This window comes from Haliaeetus leucocephalus, unplaced genomic scaffold (genome assembly GCF_000737465.1).
Source record: "Haliaeetus leucocephalus isolate CR32 unplaced genomic scaffold, Haliaeetus_leucocephalus-4.0 Scaffold439, whole genome shotgun sequence".
NCBI classification, from domain to species: domain Eukaryota; kingdom Metazoa; phylum Chordata; class Aves; order Accipitriformes; family Accipitridae; genus Haliaeetus; species Haliaeetus leucocephalus.
In genome coordinates, this window is record NW_010972875.1 from 2,009,100 (window position 1) to 2,029,204 (window position 20,105).

The 20,105-nt window shown below is 34.9% G+C and overlaps 1 protein-coding gene across 1 annotated transcript in view; it reads right to left on the bottom strand.

Annotated features, from left to right (window-relative positions):
- ARAP2 (ArfGAP with RhoGAP domain, ankyrin repeat and PH domain 2) overlaps positions 1-19,371 on the bottom strand; it is a 124,796-nt gene extending 105,425 nt beyond the window's left edge. Inside the window, exons 1-6 of the mRNA XM_010574428.1 lie at positions 18,439-19,371; positions 10,522-10,592; positions 9,511-9,590; positions 4,637-4,722; positions 3,495-3,851; positions 209-278 (exon numbers count right to left, since the gene is read on the bottom strand). Coding sequence (XP_010572730.1) covers positions 209-278; positions 3,495-3,851; positions 4,637-4,722; positions 9,511-9,590; positions 10,522-10,592; positions 18,439-19,343 — 1,569 coding nt within the window. The 5' untranslated portion in view covers positions 19,344-19,371. The remainder of the gene's footprint in view (positions 1-208; positions 279-3,494; positions 3,852-4,636; positions 4,723-9,510; positions 9,591-10,521; positions 10,593-18,438) is intronic.
- Positions 19,372-20,105: the final 734 nt, after the last annotated feature.

Genomic DNA, 20,105 nt, shown 5'->3' on the forward strand with positions numbered 1-20,105 from the left:
GCCCTTCTAGGAAACAAGAGGATGAACAATACATGAAGATCTCAAGGACACCTTAAAATATTTAATAATGTCTCATCCTAGTACTTTGCAACTGAAAATTAATTTAAGATGAATATTCCTTTGTAATTATTTCTGAATTTCTTCATGGTAATGTGTGTATTACACTAATGCAATTTTGTCCCAAACATGACCAAAACATGCCACTTACCTTTTCATTATTGTAGTAAGAAATGCTGTCTCCATCAAACTTAACCCAGCGCTTCTGAAACACACATTTGCTGTGAAACAAAAATTAATACAATTGAAATTATAAACACAAGTTAACACTGGCTTTTAAGAATGTCTCAAGCACAAAGTATAGAAAGGTCAAATCATGTTTAGCTTCCTGTGTGTGGGCCTAAACATTTCGAAAATTAAAACATATCTTAGCCCTATCATATCTTCTCAAACGGAGGATGCTGATTTCAAGTGTAATAAAAATACCTGGAAACAAGAAGCAGAGTATTACTGGACTTCTTTTATAAATCAGTATCTTCATGTTTTTAATCAGTTCAGTTTTCTTTCTATTTCCTCCCCATGTGCTCTATATCACTGCTGAAGTGATAGAAGAAAAAGAACTTTCAAAAATGTAATTTTGCTTGAAACTAACAAGGACAAGAACTGACTGTTTTTATCGGAGGGAAAGGAATATTCTGAACACAGAGTATACCTTTAAGTGTTACAAGTTCCGTAAGATACTTTCCAAAAAGGAAAGCTGAGAACCTATAAGGACCTCCTAAAAAAATTATTTTTACATGAACCTGAAGCAGTCTGTTATTCTCATTAAAAAGGTTGATAGCCTATTAGTTATCATCTATAAAAGTTTCAATTCTAAAATCTATTAAACAAGTTAATTAAGCAAGAACAAGACCCCACTCTAACATCTCTTTTCCCAGCATTATCTCCTTTCCTGCTAAATGAGTGCTCGGCTGTAGGATTAGTAGACTGTGATAGTTTATCAAAACTTTAATCAAATAGCAGCTCTGGCTTAATTAACTTGTATTATATGGCTACAATAAATCATCATTTTTCATAACCTGGAAAGGCCAATGTAAAATCTATTTTCCATTAAAATGTCAATAAACTTCAAGATGATGCAGGGAAGAAAAACTGAACCTAAGTACCACATACAACGTGAGTAAACTGAATGGCTTTACAATTTATAGTGAGTTAACTAAAAAGAGAACCTGTACTTTAAATGCATGATTTGTAGCAGTTTAAGAAAACACTATATATTCATTCCCCTGAAGAGACACAAAGTGTCAGGTGTAAATGGGAGCTCTATAAAAAGGAGGGGAGGGGGGGCGGTGTAGAACAGAAAGAAACATTCAGTTGATAGGGTCTGAAATAAAAAATGACAGTGCTTCAAGGGACAAAAAAAAAATAATTGTTTGGTTCTTTTTTTCCTTTGGTTGGTTTCTTTAAGTGTTCAGATATTTGAGAAATGGTACTGTAAGAAAGAGAACTAATAAAATGTAGCATTCATTAAACCACGTTTAAGAAAGTCCTTGAAATTTAGCGAAGGAATATCACTGGCTCAAGGCTAATGACCCTGCAATTGTTCTACTCAGTCCTAACTAGTACTAATTTTGTGGTTAACTCATTATCTGTTTCAAAGAATATATTCTCACACAGTACTTTATCGAAAGCCTTCACACTTTGTTCACAATTCTGTTCCTTCAAAAAGCAGAAGACGAGTCAACGGGAACCAAGAACTATACTTTTTAATCACTCTATTAGCTAACTGCCAAAAATGTTGTTTAAAAAAAAAAAATTGAAATAAAACAAAAGTTAAAGTTAACTGCAGCTCTCTGAGAAGTCAATACACTAACAATTCTGAAGAAAAGATGTGCAAATGCATATGATACTGGGAAAAGGCCTTTTGACTCTGTGTATAATTATTCTTTGATTCTTTAGCAAAAGTAAACAATGACAACCCATAAGTGTGAATGAAACTTTTGAAATAATTTAAAATTAAAAAAAGTTTGAGCAGATTGAAATTCCATGATGGTCAAATAGGTTTGTTAAACCAGGTTTATTCCTTGCTATTCAGCTTCATCAGTGTATCACTGTATCAACACAAATAAAGCCAAAATCCAAAAAATTAGAACTTGCTAAATCAGAACTCTTAAAAAGGAACAACAAAAAAATGGAAATTGCTATACAATAGAGCTCCTTCCAGTGGGCTCAAACCAGATTGTATTCTCAACCATTTTAATTCAATAACTTTGTCACTAAACTGAAAAAAATTTTAATTGCTGTACTAGTTGATGAGTAGTGATGATTATTATAGCCCCAAATAATGAAAGGCCAAACAATTTAATACCACCTTTCAGTGTAGGTAAACATACAGTCCTAAGAACAAAGAATGAAGAACTACTAAGGCTTGAGTAGGAGTACAGTAAAGTAGATGTATTACAGCACCAACAAGGACAACAGCTTTAATTTCTAGATCCTAAGTACTAGTGAAGATCAGAAATAGACTTAAAAAGTAGAATTGTGCCACTTTCAATACAAAAAGGAATTTAGAAAAAAGTCATAAGAACAACTGGAGAACTGGAAACTACAATTTAAAATGAAGAATAGCCTATTCGGTTTATTAAAGAGGAGGTTAGAAGAATTTCATCAGAGTTTGCAAGTATTATGAAGGGAAGATCTGATAATAGAGTGTTCTTTAGTGTAAAACAACCTAAGAAGAGCTAGAGTTTAAAGTAGGTTAAAACAAAATAATTACAAAAACTTTTTAAAATAACAGAAATTAACCATAAGATTTTGGGGGTTTGTTTTTGTTTTTGGGGTTTTTTTTTATTTTTTGGGTTTTGTTGGGTTTTTTTACCTACAAATGTGGCAAAGAGTTTATTCTCTTTCTATTGTATTCCTCTCTCCTCTTCATTATTTGAAATCTTAAAGCAAGACTTGGGCTCAGACTCCTCCCATCAAACTTTAGGCACATCAATAAATTAAACTAGCAGACAATTCACCCTAGATGTATTTCTAAACTCAAAGCTCGACTTATATGCACAATTCTGAAACCAACAGGATCTCCAGTCACACTGATTATTAATTTATACATCTACAGCTAAATTGATAAAGTAGTATTTCAGAATCAAGAATTTGTTCTCACTTACTTTGTGACCCACAGAAAATCAGCAAAATTGTACATACATATTGGAAATATTGGTACAAATTAATTCTGTATTTTTCTGCTACAGTTCATGAGTGGTGATCAACATTATTAATAAATACATTTTTCCTGAGTGCACCTCCTAAATAAACTCTAGAATAGGTAACATCATTAAAAACTTAAGAATTCAGAAGAGCCCTATGCTCTTGCAACAAAACCAGTTCCATTTCCTTTCCCACCACAAACAGTAAAGTGACCAAATACAAACTTAACATCTTTCACACAAACATACATCTTCACAATTATACAGTAATCACTGCAAATACCATACCCTTGAGGGGATAATTTATCCAGCCATCCTGCTTTAACCTTCTTTACTGATGGTCCATAAAAACAAGCATATGGTGTTATTGATTCATTTTCAGTCGAAGTTTGATCTCCATCAAAGTGCCGAAAACACATTTGTTCACTGACCAAGCGATCTGAATCTCCACTTTGTATCTTACTACAAGAAGCTGAGTGTGTTTTGGCTTTATTTTTCTTTTTCTTTAAAGGCAAAGAACATTGTTCCACAATAGAATATACAGATTCACTTTCAGATTCTTCTGGTGCTAATAACTTGTTTTCCTGAGACAGGGATTCATTTTTTGTAAATTTCTTTGTCTTCTCTTCCTGATTGTTAAAGGAACTAGAAAGAAAAAGTGCATTTTACTCTTAATATATTGCTACAATGCACAAATACATAAAATTATCAATTAGAACAAATATTGGTAAAACATATTACAAATATATTTGTAACTTGTTTAATTATTGTGATAACTACAGACATGCTAAACACAATGTATCTTTTAATTATGACTATACTGAATCCTACTTTCTCCATTCAACAGGTCTGGTAGGCAAGGTAACACTTGCTGGTTCCTTTAGAAGCCTGAAAAGGAATTTAAAATTGTTTTTCCTTCCTCAGAAGAATGGCTTCACTCATTGGACTTGCAGTATGACCTCTCTCTTCCTTCTCCCATCTCAACAGAAGCCAGGTATAGACTGGAGACTTAAGGAGCACATTAGTTCCCATTTCATCAAACCACTGGCCACTGCCTCATGACAGGATTAGAGAATGGGTTTTAGTTTTGTGTTTGGTTTTTTTCTAATTAAGAGGTCAGTATGACAGCACTCAGACATGGTTAGCTAGGAAACATGCAAAAATAAAACTTGTCTTCCTTGTTCTGACTGGGGAAAAGAGGGACATCTTCCAAATCCACAAAAGATCCTGAAACCTGGGTTAGAGAGCCTTAGGACAGCCACAGAGCCAAACTTCGCCTCCTATAGCATGGGGTAAAGGCTAAAATAGGAGAAAAAAATAAATAAATACAGTCATGGTTGTGCCTTCAGAGGTAGAGATCTACTTGTGATATCAGTAAATAAATCTTTCCTCTTTACATTTTGCATTTCTCTATAACTCTTATTTAATACCATAGATTCTTGTAAGAATAATACTCTTCATTCATTCCCAGATCCAATTTATTTCCACAAGCCAGGAATTCATTTCCATGAAGTTCCTAGAAAAGAAATATATCGTAAGCAACATTTGCACTGAAGTAGTAAATGATGTTTAAATTACTGTAGACATAGATCACACACAAACAACAGTCTAACTAGCAAAGCTATTCTTTGCCACATTTTCAAACATGCATTTGAAAGATCACGTTTTTAAAAGTATTCTAAGAAATGTTATTTTCAATATTTTCATTTTAAATAAATCTTATTTGAGCATAGTCCAAAATACCTGATACGAACCAATTAGATGAAGAAATCCAGTGCACAGAAATATCAGTGCTCTGATTTTCCTTGAAGTACAACTGAATATTATTTTTACCCTGAAATTTTCTAACCTCAAGAGCCACATGTTGCATGCAGATGAAGTATACCATTTATGATTTGCCACTGCTAGCCTATCTGTCATATCAATACTTCTCTGAATTAAATGTACAGCCTTCACAGTACACTAAAGATAAAATAAAGGTAAATTCAAATTCCTACAGTAACACTGTAGTCAGCCATATCAAAAATATTTCGCATTTTCTTGCCAAGATCTTCTTCCTAAAAGGCACATTTATGTTTGTTTAAAAATTTTTATCACAAACTGCTTGCAGTGTACGAAATGTCAAAGTTAACACTGTTCAAGAACGTTACATTTCACACTTCCTAAACTTGATCTGACAATCATACTGCATTACCAAGCTTCTCATTACTCATCTTTCTTCTTTTAAAAAAAAAAAAACAAAACAAACTAAAATGAACATCTTCATGCTTTCTGATGGAAGCATTTTAATTTACTCATTTAAGCTTTGATGTGTATGTCACAAAGCTGAAGGGTGGCAGAAAAAAGCGAATAAGCTTTCACAACAGTTGCCATTTTTGTTCTGAGCAGCAGTACCTCATCTTGTACATGAGGGCTGTACCTTGGCAACATGAAAAGGCAAGCTTAAAAAAAGCACAGAGCCCAAAGCTGAGTATGTGTACACTGCAGCAAAAATTGTGCAAATCGCAGGCTGCTACTGGGATAAACCTAGGTGAACAGTCTGCCTTCCTCTGCCAGCTAGATCCATCATAAGAAAAAAAAAAACACACCACCAAAACCCAACAACCACCACCACCCACACACCACGCTATTAACTATGTTGTAGCACCAAGGATTAGACAAAAAAAAATTAAAAACCAAAACATCCATAAACCTCACAGACAAACTAAACACAAAACTCAAAAGCAACCTGTCCTGTGCTTATCAAATGCTTGGATTGCCTGGAATCTCACAAAAGGAGGGGAAATGGCAGTGTCTCACTTCTACACAATAGTAAAGAGGCTAATACCATCACCCAGGAAACATTTTCAGAGTAAAAATGGCCAGTATCTTCTATCTTCATTTGCTTATCAGGGTGCAACCAACCACAAACCATCCCCACTGAAGCTATGTGGCAGTACCTCTTCCTCCCCCTCTTGAACCATTACAGTAACAGTTCTATGTCCTGCTCGTGCGCACTCTGCAATCTTCAGTACTTAGACAAGTGAATTCAGGGAGCCTGAGAACTTCCAAGCAGTAATCAAGAAATGCATTTCTATTGCCAGTAGATTTTAAAATGTAGAAGTCCACAAATGAAGACAGGTTGTGGGGACAGGGAGTTCTATTTGCTCACAAAGAGATATATTTCACCCAAATTAAAACCCAAGCATTTCCAATGTGTTGTTTACAGAATTACTCGGCAAGATGCTCAGACTCAAGACAAGAAAAAACTCCCATCTCCCACCTCCTGCAAATCCCTGAGGTATTATACAAAGGTAGTTAGCAACAGCATTTTCTCCTACAGACAACTTTATAGGGAGAAGTATTTCTTAAAAGGTAGGTGTATATATATTACACAGAAACTGTCTCTAAATATGTGCTGTTCTTATGCATAGGAAGCACCTACCTGGCTTCTGGATCCCAGAGAGATGGAACTACCTACTTGCAGCCCTGTATAAAAATCCCCTATTTTCAATCAGGAAGTAATTCAGATAAATTTTTGGTTTTAGCTTTTTCTAACAGGTAGTCTTGCTGATCACAACAGGAAGTCAGGAAACCTGAATGCTAAAACACAGACTGAATGAAGAGTATCAGGACTGAGGCTACATTAAACAAAGACTCAATGCCATTCTGGACAGGCATCTTCCTTAAGAGATACTACCTTGATCTTCTATTAAAGCTAATGTCACACAGTTCTCCTCAGGTTGATTCTTGAATCATGGTTTGGCAATAAAATTTTTTAACAGGTCCATAAAGATAAATTCCTCCTTTTAATATATTAAGCATTCTTATTTTAAAGTGGTAAGATTTGCAGTCTGGCCAGCATTCCACAGCATCACAACACTTAGGAGCTCACACAGTTTACTGAACTCAATATGCATGTTTAATTTAGTCTGACAGTCTAGAGCAAGAAATAAAGCCAATACTTCACTCTAGAGGCCCGAACTCATTAGAATTCAGTTTTTCTGTGAAGGATTCTAATATACTTGACTCATCAGTTGGACACAACAGTAAATCTGCTCTAAAACATCTGGATTTTTATTTGTGTTATTTATAAATCAATATTAAAAAAAAGATCCTTCTTCAGGTTGCCCTTTAGAGGTTTCTGCTTCTAGTTGTCTTTCTTCCTGACCCAAGTCAAAGGCATATTTTCTTTACAACCTTAATTCCCTGTTCTCTCACGGTCACTTACCTCCAGTCTGTAGTGACTCATTACCTATTGCTACAGACACTCCCTTTATAAAAGCCTATAGAAACCTTTGCTTTGTTACACCAATGAAACAGGAAAAAGGGTAATGGCCAACTTACAAGCCCTGAGAACAAACTTCAGTCAGTCAGTATAATAATTTGCTACATTTTCTTGTATGTAGACAAAACTATATTCTTACGCAAGATTATCTTTTAAAATGAAGCAGCAGTTACAAGCTCTAAAATCTCAGATACTTTACAGTGTTATCTAACCTTCTTATTTGTTCCTTGGATACTTGATAACTACTGAAAAAAATCTGAAAGTTAAATGTATCTTAGGACCTTTGTTTTATAGTTGTTCTTTATGACCTTTGTCTGCAATTAAGTACTAATGGAACTAAAATTAACTATGAAGTTTCCAACAGGCATACGATAAATATAATTCAAAAACTGTTCACTTACGTGAAAGTGATAATTAAAAACCAAATCTTCAGATCAGGGAAAGTATGTTATAATATACTTCATTAATCATGATTCTACAACCAGCAGAAACAGCAATTTTATTTCAAGCAGTTAATCCAGTTTAACAGCATGGTATTTTTGTATTTGGTGCCTTTGTAAGATAAGAAATATTGCTGACAACCTTCCTGGTTATGCTTTTTTTTTTTAATCCAACCATTTCAATGAAAGGTACAGAATAATGCCAAGAAGTAACAAGAAGGCTAGGAAACTTTTTCTAGAAAACCTGCTTATGCCATTGAACTAATTACAAAGTTAAATTTTGAATTTTTAAAGACATTGGCGCAGACAACAATAACTGGCACAGACGAGATGTTGTACACAAGGAAAGAAAACAAAAGCTCAGAAGTTACTTTTGTGTGCAGGTAACAAGAAGGAGAAGCAAGACATGAATTTATGTGTACCTCCTTAGAAAGTCAACAACAAAAAAACCACAACATATTTCCAAGGAAAAGAAATTACACACCAAAAATAGAGATAATTTTTATGCTTCTAAAACCACTCCCATTAGAAAATGACATTTGAATCATTTGTTTTCACTAACCAATTCTTAAGAAATTAAAACCGCGGAAAAAAAATCCTAGGCATCTGTTTGAGTAGCCTTCATCTTAGTCAACAGTTTAAAAAGTGAAACATTAGAGTGAAAACCAGGACAGAAACTAAGAATAATTTACTGTTTTCTCTAACTCTGTGGCTTGACATCAGCTGGGACAAGTATATGCAATCACAGAATCAACAATTTCTGGTCTGCATCCTGCTGAGACAGAAGCAGGAGCTGGGATTCACGGCATTTGGTGGATGCCTCACTAAGCTAATTCACCCCCCAGATCTCTACATGATTCAGAAATCTGTCCGCATGCCACCTACGGCACTCACACCGTCAAAGACTGACCCCAACAAAAATGTTCACTTCAGAGAATCCTACAACAAAAGTGACTTTCTGGGTATGCAGCAAGTTTAGGGGATGCATGAAAAATACCAGAAGTCCTGAGAATTTTCATATACAGGAATTAAAAAAGGGTATGGCCAAAAGCAACCATTAGATCATCTAAGCTAACATGTAAGCTATTTTCATAGGATATACACAAGCCTGTGTAGAGATGCCCAGTCTTGATCTGCAATTATCAGAAGAGAGAAAAGCCACTTTTACCTTTACTAGTAAATTCTAACGATTACCCACCACTTAACCTCAGTTAGGCACAAAGTATTACACTATACCACTGTATCCAAGAGAGTAAAAGGAAGGCATCAAGGTAGTCTGCAATTGCCCGTAATGACAGTTTTGCATGCTTAAAAAAAAAAAAGTCAGTTATCTGTCCTGTGCTGTTTAAAAAACCCCCAACCAACACACACTACAGTTTCTTACTACTATTGAAGAGTACAAAGTGTTTCTCGAGATTAAGAAAAGCCACTAGTCCACAAATATTTACACTATAAACCTTCTGCATGTACCTAAAAAGACAGAGAAGGTACCAGGAACTGAAAAAGCAGAGGAAAAAAGAAATAAGGGTAATACAAAACACTTAACATGAGGATTAAAGTGAAGATAGACCATTTATGTCCAGAATTCTCAACTTACTTCAGAATCTTTAGAGTTGTCACAAATAAAGGTTTCCCCATATGGAGAGATGATGGGTGGCTTTTCTTCTGTGAAAGTTTCTTAAAGCAAAAAAATAAATAAATAAATACAGTCATACAGTGCAATGCTCTACTAAAGTACTAATAAAATCAACAAGGGACACAAATTTTTTTGCTTGTGATTTCTCTGTCCTTCTCAGAAAAAATTTTGAAGAACAAGAAACAATTTTGCATTTCTGAACACCAGACACTTTTCTCCCCCCCTCAGACACTACTACTATTACTACATAATTTGGATATAACTTGCACACAGGCATCTTCTTCTTTCCTACCCTGCATAAAGTTAAAAAAAACCAAAACATTTTATTCCATCCTCTTAGGAGCAATAGCTCCAAAGTGTCCTTTATTCTGACTTAAAACAAAAACAAAAAAAAACAAACAAACAAAAAACACCACAAAAACTCATTTGTGCACAATCTTCACTTTGCCACCAAGTATTTGCTTTAAATTAATATGCATAACTTCAACAAGACATACCTCTAAAATATGAAAGAACTTTTGTTTACAACTGACTGCACAAGACAATAGACTCTTCCAGTAAACCATTTAATACAATTAATTTCCTGTTATTTCCTGGAGCTATGAGCACTGACTTAACAAATTAAGCAACATTAGTCAGGAATACACTCCTTGCATCTTTTAAGAAAAAGCTAATTCTGCTTAAAAAAATCTGGATCGAATCTTAGAAACTCAAAATACTGTAGTCTAATAAGTTTATTAAAATAAATGAGGTTTAAAGGCTGGAGTTTATAATTTTCATTTTATTAGTTCACAAACAAAAACTAAGTAAAAACACAGAAGTGGTTAAATGCTCTTTTATTATATACATCACTTCTTCCAGACACCCAATATTTCTTAAGATAAGCAAGTCAATACTCATTTTAGACAACTTCTGGTCTGAGGTTTCTTTTTCCTCAATATTCAAGATTAAATATCAGCGTGCTTAACTCACTGTTTTGTGAAATTTGCCTCCCAGTGTAAGAAATATTTACAAGATCCACATTTCTTCTTTTCTGAAGGGAACTTGAACAAAACAAAGCACAAAATGAAAACATTAAGTGAAATTTCCCAGAAATGGAGCAAAAACATCTTATGCAGTTAAATTATTAACATTATAGAAATATAGAATAGTCAATTTGAAGTCTTGGGAAAATTTCTGATTTAATTTAAAAGTTACCCAACAACATGTTTTCCTCCCTTTATGACACTGAATACTTCTCTAATCCTAGACCACATCTTGAGTTTGGTTTGTTTTGTTTTGAATTGATTTTGTGATACATTTAGATTGCTGGGAAGCATGGAGATCACCCACTCTTCCCCCATCCTTTATCTTTCCTTCTCCTTCACACTGATTACCAAGGACAATATTTAAAGAAGGATGTGATATGAAATTCTAATTTAACATTAAGCTCAAAGGGAGCCTGGGCATGGGAATCCAGAAAAAACATGCTCTCAACTGCTAAAAAAAAAAATTGCTGTAAAGTTTTGATTTCCTCTGGTGAATTTTTTTCCCAGAAAGTTTTCAATCTGAGACAAACAGCATTGCATTGCAACTGCCTGTGACTACCACTGCACATTTTGTAGATAGGTAAGAATGTATCCTCATACACAACAGAAAAAATATTTTATTACTGGTTTTGTGCTGGCCCCTAAGTTTTTCAGCAATTTCATGTATAGTGGCACTCATCATGCTGCTAAAGATCACATTTTTTTTTAATTATTATTATTGATATTTCAGGCTGAGACAGAAGCTTTAGAATAACAACACAGGAACAAATATGCTTGAATTAGTACATTTCTAACCCAACTTCACTACTCTAGCAGTCTGCGTTAGAGCCATTTTCAGCCACGCTCTGATTTCTCCTGTTAACATGAATAATTAGTAATTTTTCCTCTTAATTTCATTTTCTCTGCTTGAAACAACAGTGATGCAGATCCTCATGCATCCTTATAGAATATTTAAGTGACTGATAAATGCCATACAAGACCCTTGAAGTTTTCCTAACAGTTTGCAGGTCCTCCATCCTTCAAAGCCAAAGATAAGTATGTTTTACTAAAAATATCAATATTCCTAATTTTTGTTTCCCCATTTCCCCACTTGACATATTGAGAAATTTTATTCTTTTAAGATCAGCTATATTCAAACCTTTAGAAATACTGTCCCATGAAGTCCAAATTTAATTACTCCATATTACAGGCTGATGTTTCTTTATGACAGAAGGCATACATTTATGAACCACTGTTTTGTATCATTTTTAACCCATGCCTAAATCTGCCCCAAACAAATTATTAAATTCAAGACAGAAGCCACACCTTACGAAGTTACTTGACACTTCAAATGTTATCCAGGTTATATCAATTAAGTTCCTCAAAGATATTATGTAAAATCCTGGGTTTAGAAAACACAGGGTAAGTTTGGCCAGTGAAGGTGGATCATGGCCTAGCTCCCATACATAACTGTTTACTCCCCCAGGCTATAATTACAAAAGATACACAGCAAGTACTTTTAAAGTCTGTGTTTCTTCGTATATTTTACTAGAATTCATGCAGTTACATCTTCTGAACCTACATTAGCAAACTAACTTCATGCATTTGTACTAACCTAATTTTAAAGAACCTGGTATGCTAACCAAAACAAAACCAACCAAACAAAACACCCCCCCAAAAAACAACAAAAAAAAAAAAACCAAAAAAACCCAAAAAACGTTTTCAACACAGACCAGATTTTCTATTGTTAGGTTGGGGTTTTTTAAGGGCATTAATAGGATTAAAATAAATTACAGATACAGAGATGCAGCTTTGACTGAAGGAGCTTTTAAAATTATGGTTTTCTTCCTTAGGTAAAACAGTGAGTCATTGGCTTAATTTCAGGGTGGATGGATTTAAAAGTGGGTAATAGTAATGGCAATGAGTAAAGATAAATTCACCAGGAAATGAAAAATAACAAATCAGCTTACAAAGACCTGCATTTTTTAATTCATATGTTTTTCATGACTTGTGTATTTCTTTTTTTAATTATGCATGCATATATGGCAAGAAAATCTGCTAATAAGCAAACTATAGTCTTTTTTTCCAGCAATCAAAAATAAAACCTTTTTATCATTTTCTGAAAAAAAGAAGTTCTAACTTATGTCAGGTAAAAAACTATCTCAAGATATAAAATGAATGAAACAAGTTTACTTTGAATATCTGCTTGAAAGATTATGTATAACAAACAACATACAGTGCAAGCTATAAAATGATAATAATTTGTCAATGCTCAATAGAATAGTTACCTAGTTATTATACAAATTGAATACCTGGATTAAAAGACAGAAAAATACTGAAGACTTCTTTGGGGGCAAATAAGATTTAAAAAAAAAAAACAACAAAAAACCCCCAACTTATAACTACACCAATCTATGGCTTCCCTTAACCATTTCCAAATTTAATACCTCTTCAGATGAATGATCACCTTTATTTTGCTCTTTAAAGGAAGGTTAGTGCAAGCAGTCTGCCAATCACAAAATGTGCCAATTTTACAAAGATAGAATAATAATAATTAAATTACCACTTCGTTACAACTGTGGAGATTAAGACCCACTATTTTCATACATTAAGAGGTACCGGATGCGGCTCAGGCTGCATAGTCTTCCCCACCGCCCTTTCCTTATGCATAAACAGGATGAAAGGGTGTGATGAGGCAGCAACTAGTCTTGCTAAAGGCTGAGAGACTGGAAAGGTGAGAGCTTCACACTGGGCTGAGCTGAGCTGTTTTATTCAATATACTCCTGTCACCTTGCAAATAAAGTGAGGGAGATAGGTCAGTGCAAGCTGTCAGTGCTTCAGCCTTTACTGGCATTCATCTGCTGAGTGTTTTAAATGAATGAAGCTTTTGTTTTCAAATGCCTTCAAAACGTTTTCTTCTTTATCTCAAGACCTAACACTCCCATAACGCAAACACATCAAAAGCACTCCAGCACACTGTGTTAGAGCTTCGGGGTTCACAGACTGCTTGCAGAGGTAAATTAATGGTGAGGCTTGACCATAGGAAACAAGAGGGAGCAGCTTCTCCTTCCTAAAAAAATTGCTTTGTGTGACAGAACACAGAGTAGAGAGTAACAGTAGCCCCAGCTTGGGCTTCTCATTAGCAATCTTGACCACTTACATGTTAAGAAATGGAGTCTAAAGAATATCAGCACCAAACAAGAAGTTTCAACCATAGGATCTGCCAGCTGCAGAAAATGAATAGCGCCTGCTCAGGCCAAGCACCATTATCTATTTATTTCCATTCTCCTCCAAACACAACATGTTTCCCACAACTACTTTTGGTCTATTTCTTCTTCTTTCTCTTAATAAAGAATCAGAGTAAACCCACTGCTGAACAATACAAGTGTCATGGTTTAACCCCAGCCAGCAACTGAACATCACGCAGCCACTCACTCACACCCCTCCCTGCCCAGTGGGATGGGGGAGAAAATTGGGAAAAGTAGTAAAACTCGCGGGTTGAGATAAGAACAGTTTAATAGAACAGAAAAGAAGAAACTAATAATGATAATGATAACACTAATAAAATGGCAACAGTAATAATAAAAGAATTGGAATATACAAATGATGCGCAGGGCAATTGCTCATCACTTGCAACCGACGCCCAGTTAGTCCCTGAGCAGCGATCCCCCTGCCCCCACTCCCCCCAGTTTATATTCTAGATGGGAGATCACACGGTATGGAATACCCCTTTGGCCACTTTGGGTCAGCTGTCCTGGCTGTGTCTCCTCCCAACTTCTTGTGCCCCTCCAGCCTTCTTGCTGGCTGGGCATGACAAGCTGAAAAATCCTTGACTTAGTCTAAACACAACTGAGCAACAACTGAAAACATCAGTGTGTTACCAATATTCTTCTGATACTGAAGTCAAAAACATAGCACTATACCAGGTACTAGGAAGACAGTTAACTCTATCCCAGCTGAAACCAGGACAACAAGTAACAAAGTTGGGGGATATGAAAAGATCTAAAAGTATATAGAGTTCGTCAGCCTGAAATTTTATCTGTGTACAACAACCAGGTCTACCATGTTATAAATCTTCTTAAGCTTTTTCTTTGAACAAATTGCCGCTCTGAATGATGCAACACTAGCTATTTCACCTAAGAGTGACTGCTAAATGACATGATCCACAGCCTCTAGAACTATCTCTACACTTACTATCTTTAATCTTGTGCTAAAGGCATGTCAGTGGCTATCTCCATCCATTGCATTACCTTCACTATTCAGTCTTACAAGAGCCTCAATTTTTCCACTCATGTCTATATGGAAGAAGTCACTTAAACCAAAAGTATCAAGAGAGATCATGAAACTTCCAATCCACTGTGTTTAACCCTTTCTTCTGTTCCACAACATGACTGGGGAACCTTATGAAAATTTTAAGACTTCTCACTTAAATATAGGATGCAGGGTCTCAGAAAGAGTGACTACTTTGTCTAATAAAGATGTTTTGGATGCAGATTATTTCAGAAGATTATTTGTAATCCCCTTAACAATTCCAGTGCTTTAAAACTTTTGAGTGACTTTTACTAATTCTGTACCAACAGAGCTCATAGTGTTATAAGAAGGAAAAGTCTAGCTGACGAGAATCTAGCATAACTACACATCACTTCCAATACTGATCAACCAAAAACTCTACTAAAAACTGCACAATAACCCCACTATCAAGAACACTGTGTAATTGTTCCTTTTTTTTTTTTTTTTAATTCTGCACCCCTCAGTACTACAGTGATGCCACATATACTTCCAAGAAGAAAGAAAACCAAAATATTTCCAACTTCTAAAACGCTATGGTGTCTTACCAGCTGACAGCATGTTTTCATTACAGGCAAAAGCCAGGAGCACAAGTGAGGCACAGGGAAAACAGATATAATTGCAGGAGAGGCAAGCACATTATTAGTAATAAAAAGTGACATGGTCACAGCACTAGTAAGAGCCACAAGGAGGTCCACTGTATGAACTTTTCGTGCCAGAAGGCACATAGGAGACCATGAGAAAAGCATTTCCTTACACAAAAATTTAATGACTAATATCCATGAGCAACTAGAAGGAAATGTTGCGTTTCCCAGATTTCAGCAGGATTTCTCTGCCTCTATGGTAAACCCTTCACACTATGTAACAAGGATAAAACCAGCATCTATCAATAAAAGTCAGTTGAGAGTGTTTGTCTATGCAATTATGCAAGACAGACACTATCTTTCCTGAGGTTAAAGACGCTGCAAGCTGCCATTTTAGAGTTCTGTATTAATTCTTTGCCTCTAAAAAAATAACCGGCAAGGTTATCAAGAATGTTTCTATGAAGTTTAAGTTCTGTTTGGAAGTTCTGGTTTAGCCTTGATCTTCCTCAGACAAACTGCTACTTGTCCTTCAGGACTTCCCTATTGTTATAACTGGAGCATAAAGATGAAGAAAAGCTGGAGCTCAGAAATTAAAATGGTGGGTAATGAAGTTAGTGACACAGTCACATATCAATCACTAATAGATTGGGATTTGGAAGATTTACTTCAATGGTGGTAAGACTACAAATATAGCATATTCTCTCTACTGGATGATTTTTTTCTCAAAAGACATTAACAGTACTCTTTTAGTAGCGAGTTATTGTTATCTTTTAGGATGAAATTCCCATTTCAGCTCAGCAGGAATAGCTTTATTATATGAAGTAGGGATAACCACTCCACAAAAGTTAATGTAAAGCTATTCCCCACCAAAAAATGTTTATACTTAAGTTTAAATAAGCACAATTTTTTGGTGATTTAGAAGGCACTGATGAAACATTTTTTAAGGTACACAAAAATCTCTTAATTTTTGCAAAGAATCTTTGCCTCTCCATCTGTTCAATCAAACAATTGTATTACAACATTTAATATTGGCGTCTTTTGATAATCTAAAAGAAACTTATAAATGCTGGGAAAACTGCATTTACGGCATGTATAAACTTGCCAATGATGTTTCTAACTGCTGAGATACACAGATGAAAAAGACAAGATAAATACAAAGCATTCTCAGACATGTCCCTTCCAGGGATAGCTAGTGGTTTAAGAAAAAAAAAAGAAAATTCACTAAAAAAAGTGGAACCTAATGATTTGGATATGACTACACTGACAAAACTTTGCATATGCCTTTGCATGAGTTTTTCTTCTCTGTTTCAGACACTTAACCAGCATGACAAGTAAAAGCTTATAGTTAGAAACCAAAAATATCACAAATTAATCTGTGCGGAGATATTCTTGGTTTACACAGATTGTAATATTGTGATCAACTGCACATTCAGTGCCTATTATTTTTAACATTCAAACAATATTACTTTTATTAAGATAGGCCTGGAGTTAAGTTCTAACATCAGACCTTTTCCTTTACATTCCATCATATTTTTGCAAGACAAGCTACAACTAATACTAATTCAAGACAATAAGTGCTACTCACTAATTTGTGGATTCAAATTATGAACTCAACCATTTTGAAGGCAGAAAAATCCACACCCACATCACATGAATATTTTGAAACAAATTCAAACTCTCCTATGCAATTTATCGTACCAAACCTTATTGGACACTATCCAATACTATCCTTACCAATGATGCAGAGAACTATCCTTACAAAGATTCCATAATTCTGAAAACCTGACAGATCCAATTTCTTTTTATTTCCCTTTTTCCACTTCTTTTTTCCTGCTGGAATGCCTCAAAAATATTTTTATACTACAAGCATCATTAAAAGCTAAGGTTTTGTTATTGTGAGAAACCAGCAAAAGCCAACACCTAATGCAGCAAACTGATTGCATTCATTCTCTGAGTTAACAGTTAAACTACAACCAGTTTAGAAATTGATCTAAGAGCCATCCTGAAGAAAGTCCTTGCTTTAGACCCACAGTATAACATAATTTCCTCCTCCACAAAATATCCTATTCTAATTTAAAACAAAAATGTACATATTTATATTTACATATAAATTTTATGTGCTTTAAGGCTAAGATTTAAGAGTCTCATGTAATCGTCTTGTTATGCCTATGTGTGCAATCATATCAGATATATCCTGCTTTGTTTACAGGGTGGCTACAGCATACAATGCACAAAACGGACAAGAAGGATTTTCTAAATTTTGCCTCACTTTTTAGATAAAACTACATTAATATGTGTAGGTATATAAAACTTCCTAGATCTTTCTTGTAAGTTACATATATAAAATAATAAACTTGTATTTTCCAAGAACAGTTTCTCTTGAAAGGTAGATACAACCCAAATACTTGTGTTTCACAATAATTGTTGTCTCATCATAAAAAAAGATTTTTATAATTAAGGGTGAATTTTTAGCCTTTTGAAATCATCATTTTGTCACCATTTTCCTGTGATGAATCAGAATTTCATCAGAAACAATACAGCTAAGGTCTAATTAATATCATTAGCAACGTTTTAGTTTGGAATAGATTCAACAGCTTTTTCTGTTACTTTTCAGTCTTGGTTTTGTAACATTGGTGCATTTTCATTCTTCCTCATCGTAACAGCATACAGATTAAGTTTAAAAAATGCTTGATATAGTTGTTTTTAACAAAGGTTTTATCTAAAGCAATAAAGATTCCTTTATTTGAAAATATGTAGACACAGAGATGATCGGGGAGGTTATAAGGAAACACTATTCTAAAATTTCCTTTTATGCTCTCATTTGCGCTTTTAATTTGTATTGAACCTTTTTCCTCCTTCAGTTAATTTGGCAACATTCATACCAGATCCAGTGTATTTACAGCACATATTAAAAAAATCCACAAAAAAATGACATCAAAAAACCGGTGAGAAACCCCAAACCTAATTTCTACAATGATAGCGATTCTTCATCGGAAAGAAACAGCAGTTACCTTGATGAAGCTTGAACTTTACTTGATTCAGGAATTTCTGGTACAGGTCGATGCCTTAATATAAAAGACCGGCTTGCTCTTGGAAATACTTTCATGCAGTTTTGCGTATAAGAATAATATAAGTCATTGTCTATCATTTCTCCTTTAAACTTGAAGAATGGAGAATTTGGCTCACTATCAGATAAATCATCCTCAACTGCAAACATCAGATGTTTGTTTTCATTGTATTTTGTCTCACATGAATGAGCAAATGAAGAAGGAGGATCATGAAATGCCAAACAGCAAGCCAAGTGCTCATCAGCTTGGTATGCAGCAGCTTCTTCCAGTGATGTATCTGGCTGAGTATTCATCTTAATACTTCCACTTGGATTGACAGCTTTTAGTATGCTGTCTGAATTCTGGTATAGACTAGAAAAATCCAAATCTGTAAAGCTATCATCATTTGCCTCCAATAAGTTTTGCTCTGCAAGTTCAAACCTTTCTTTATCAATGTAAGCTTTATTAAGTTGTTCTGACAATGTTGCAGGTATCAAGCTAGTCTCATCTACACTGGAATTGCTTATTGGAGACTCCTGATCCGAGGACGGATATTGCTTCTCTTCCAAACCTTTCAAGTCTTTGAATTTTAGATTTTCACGGAAAAGAGAATTTCTTTGCATTGTTGAAAGAGTGGTGTCTAATTGCTTAAGAATCCTTCTGCGGTGCCCTGTAGGCAACACTCCCATTTGCTGAAGCACGCTGTTATTTATTCCCACGCAATCTGTCACAATGTTATAGCCATATTCTTTAAAGTTAGGAAGATACTGCCCCAAGTTAATGTTGACCAAGAATTCTTCAATATCAGTGTCATTGCCTGTGGATGACATGATGGCAGCTTCATTCCGAATACTGCCCCGCACAGTCATGTAGAAATATAGTCAGGATGTGCGCATATTCACTAGCAACAAAGCTCTCTAAATTTGGTGTCAGCCAACCAATGGAGAATATGTTTCTTCAAGACACTTCTTCGAGTTTCTTCAGTTCCAACTGATTTTTTTTAAAGACTGAAAACCTATGGAAAAGAAAAAGGGCATTAAAAAAAAAAATTCCCAGCTGAATTCACATTAATCTTGGATAAAGTTTCAAAAGGCTCCCTGTGATTTCTACAGTAACATTTTTAAATTGCTTATATATGAAAATTTCAAGGAGGGTAAACAGCATAACCTCTCCATCCTTTTATCTTTCCAGCCTTTTATCTTGGCCTGTATAAAGAGAATAGAGAAATCAGTCTTAGCACAAGAAATAGTCTGAAAACATATAATCCTAGTAGTTACGTTAAAATGAACAGCTAAGAGATGAACCACTTATCTACATACACACTCTCTTATTACACAGTACTTGGATATAAGAGGGATAAAAAGTGATCTAAGACCAGAGCTGGCACCCAAAGCTTTCCTATTCCCACACTAGCACCAGTTAACTACCGCATAGGGCTTCTACTTCCTTATGTTCTGAGCTTTAAACTCTTTTTGGCACAGAAACACACTTTCAATGGGAAAAAGGAAAAATGACTGGCTAGAACTTTCTATGTGAACTGCGGGTTCAAGCCCTCTTCTATTGAGAATCCAACTGAACAAGTACCATAACCAATAAAATACTTTACAAAGGTAGAATCACTTCGGGGGGGG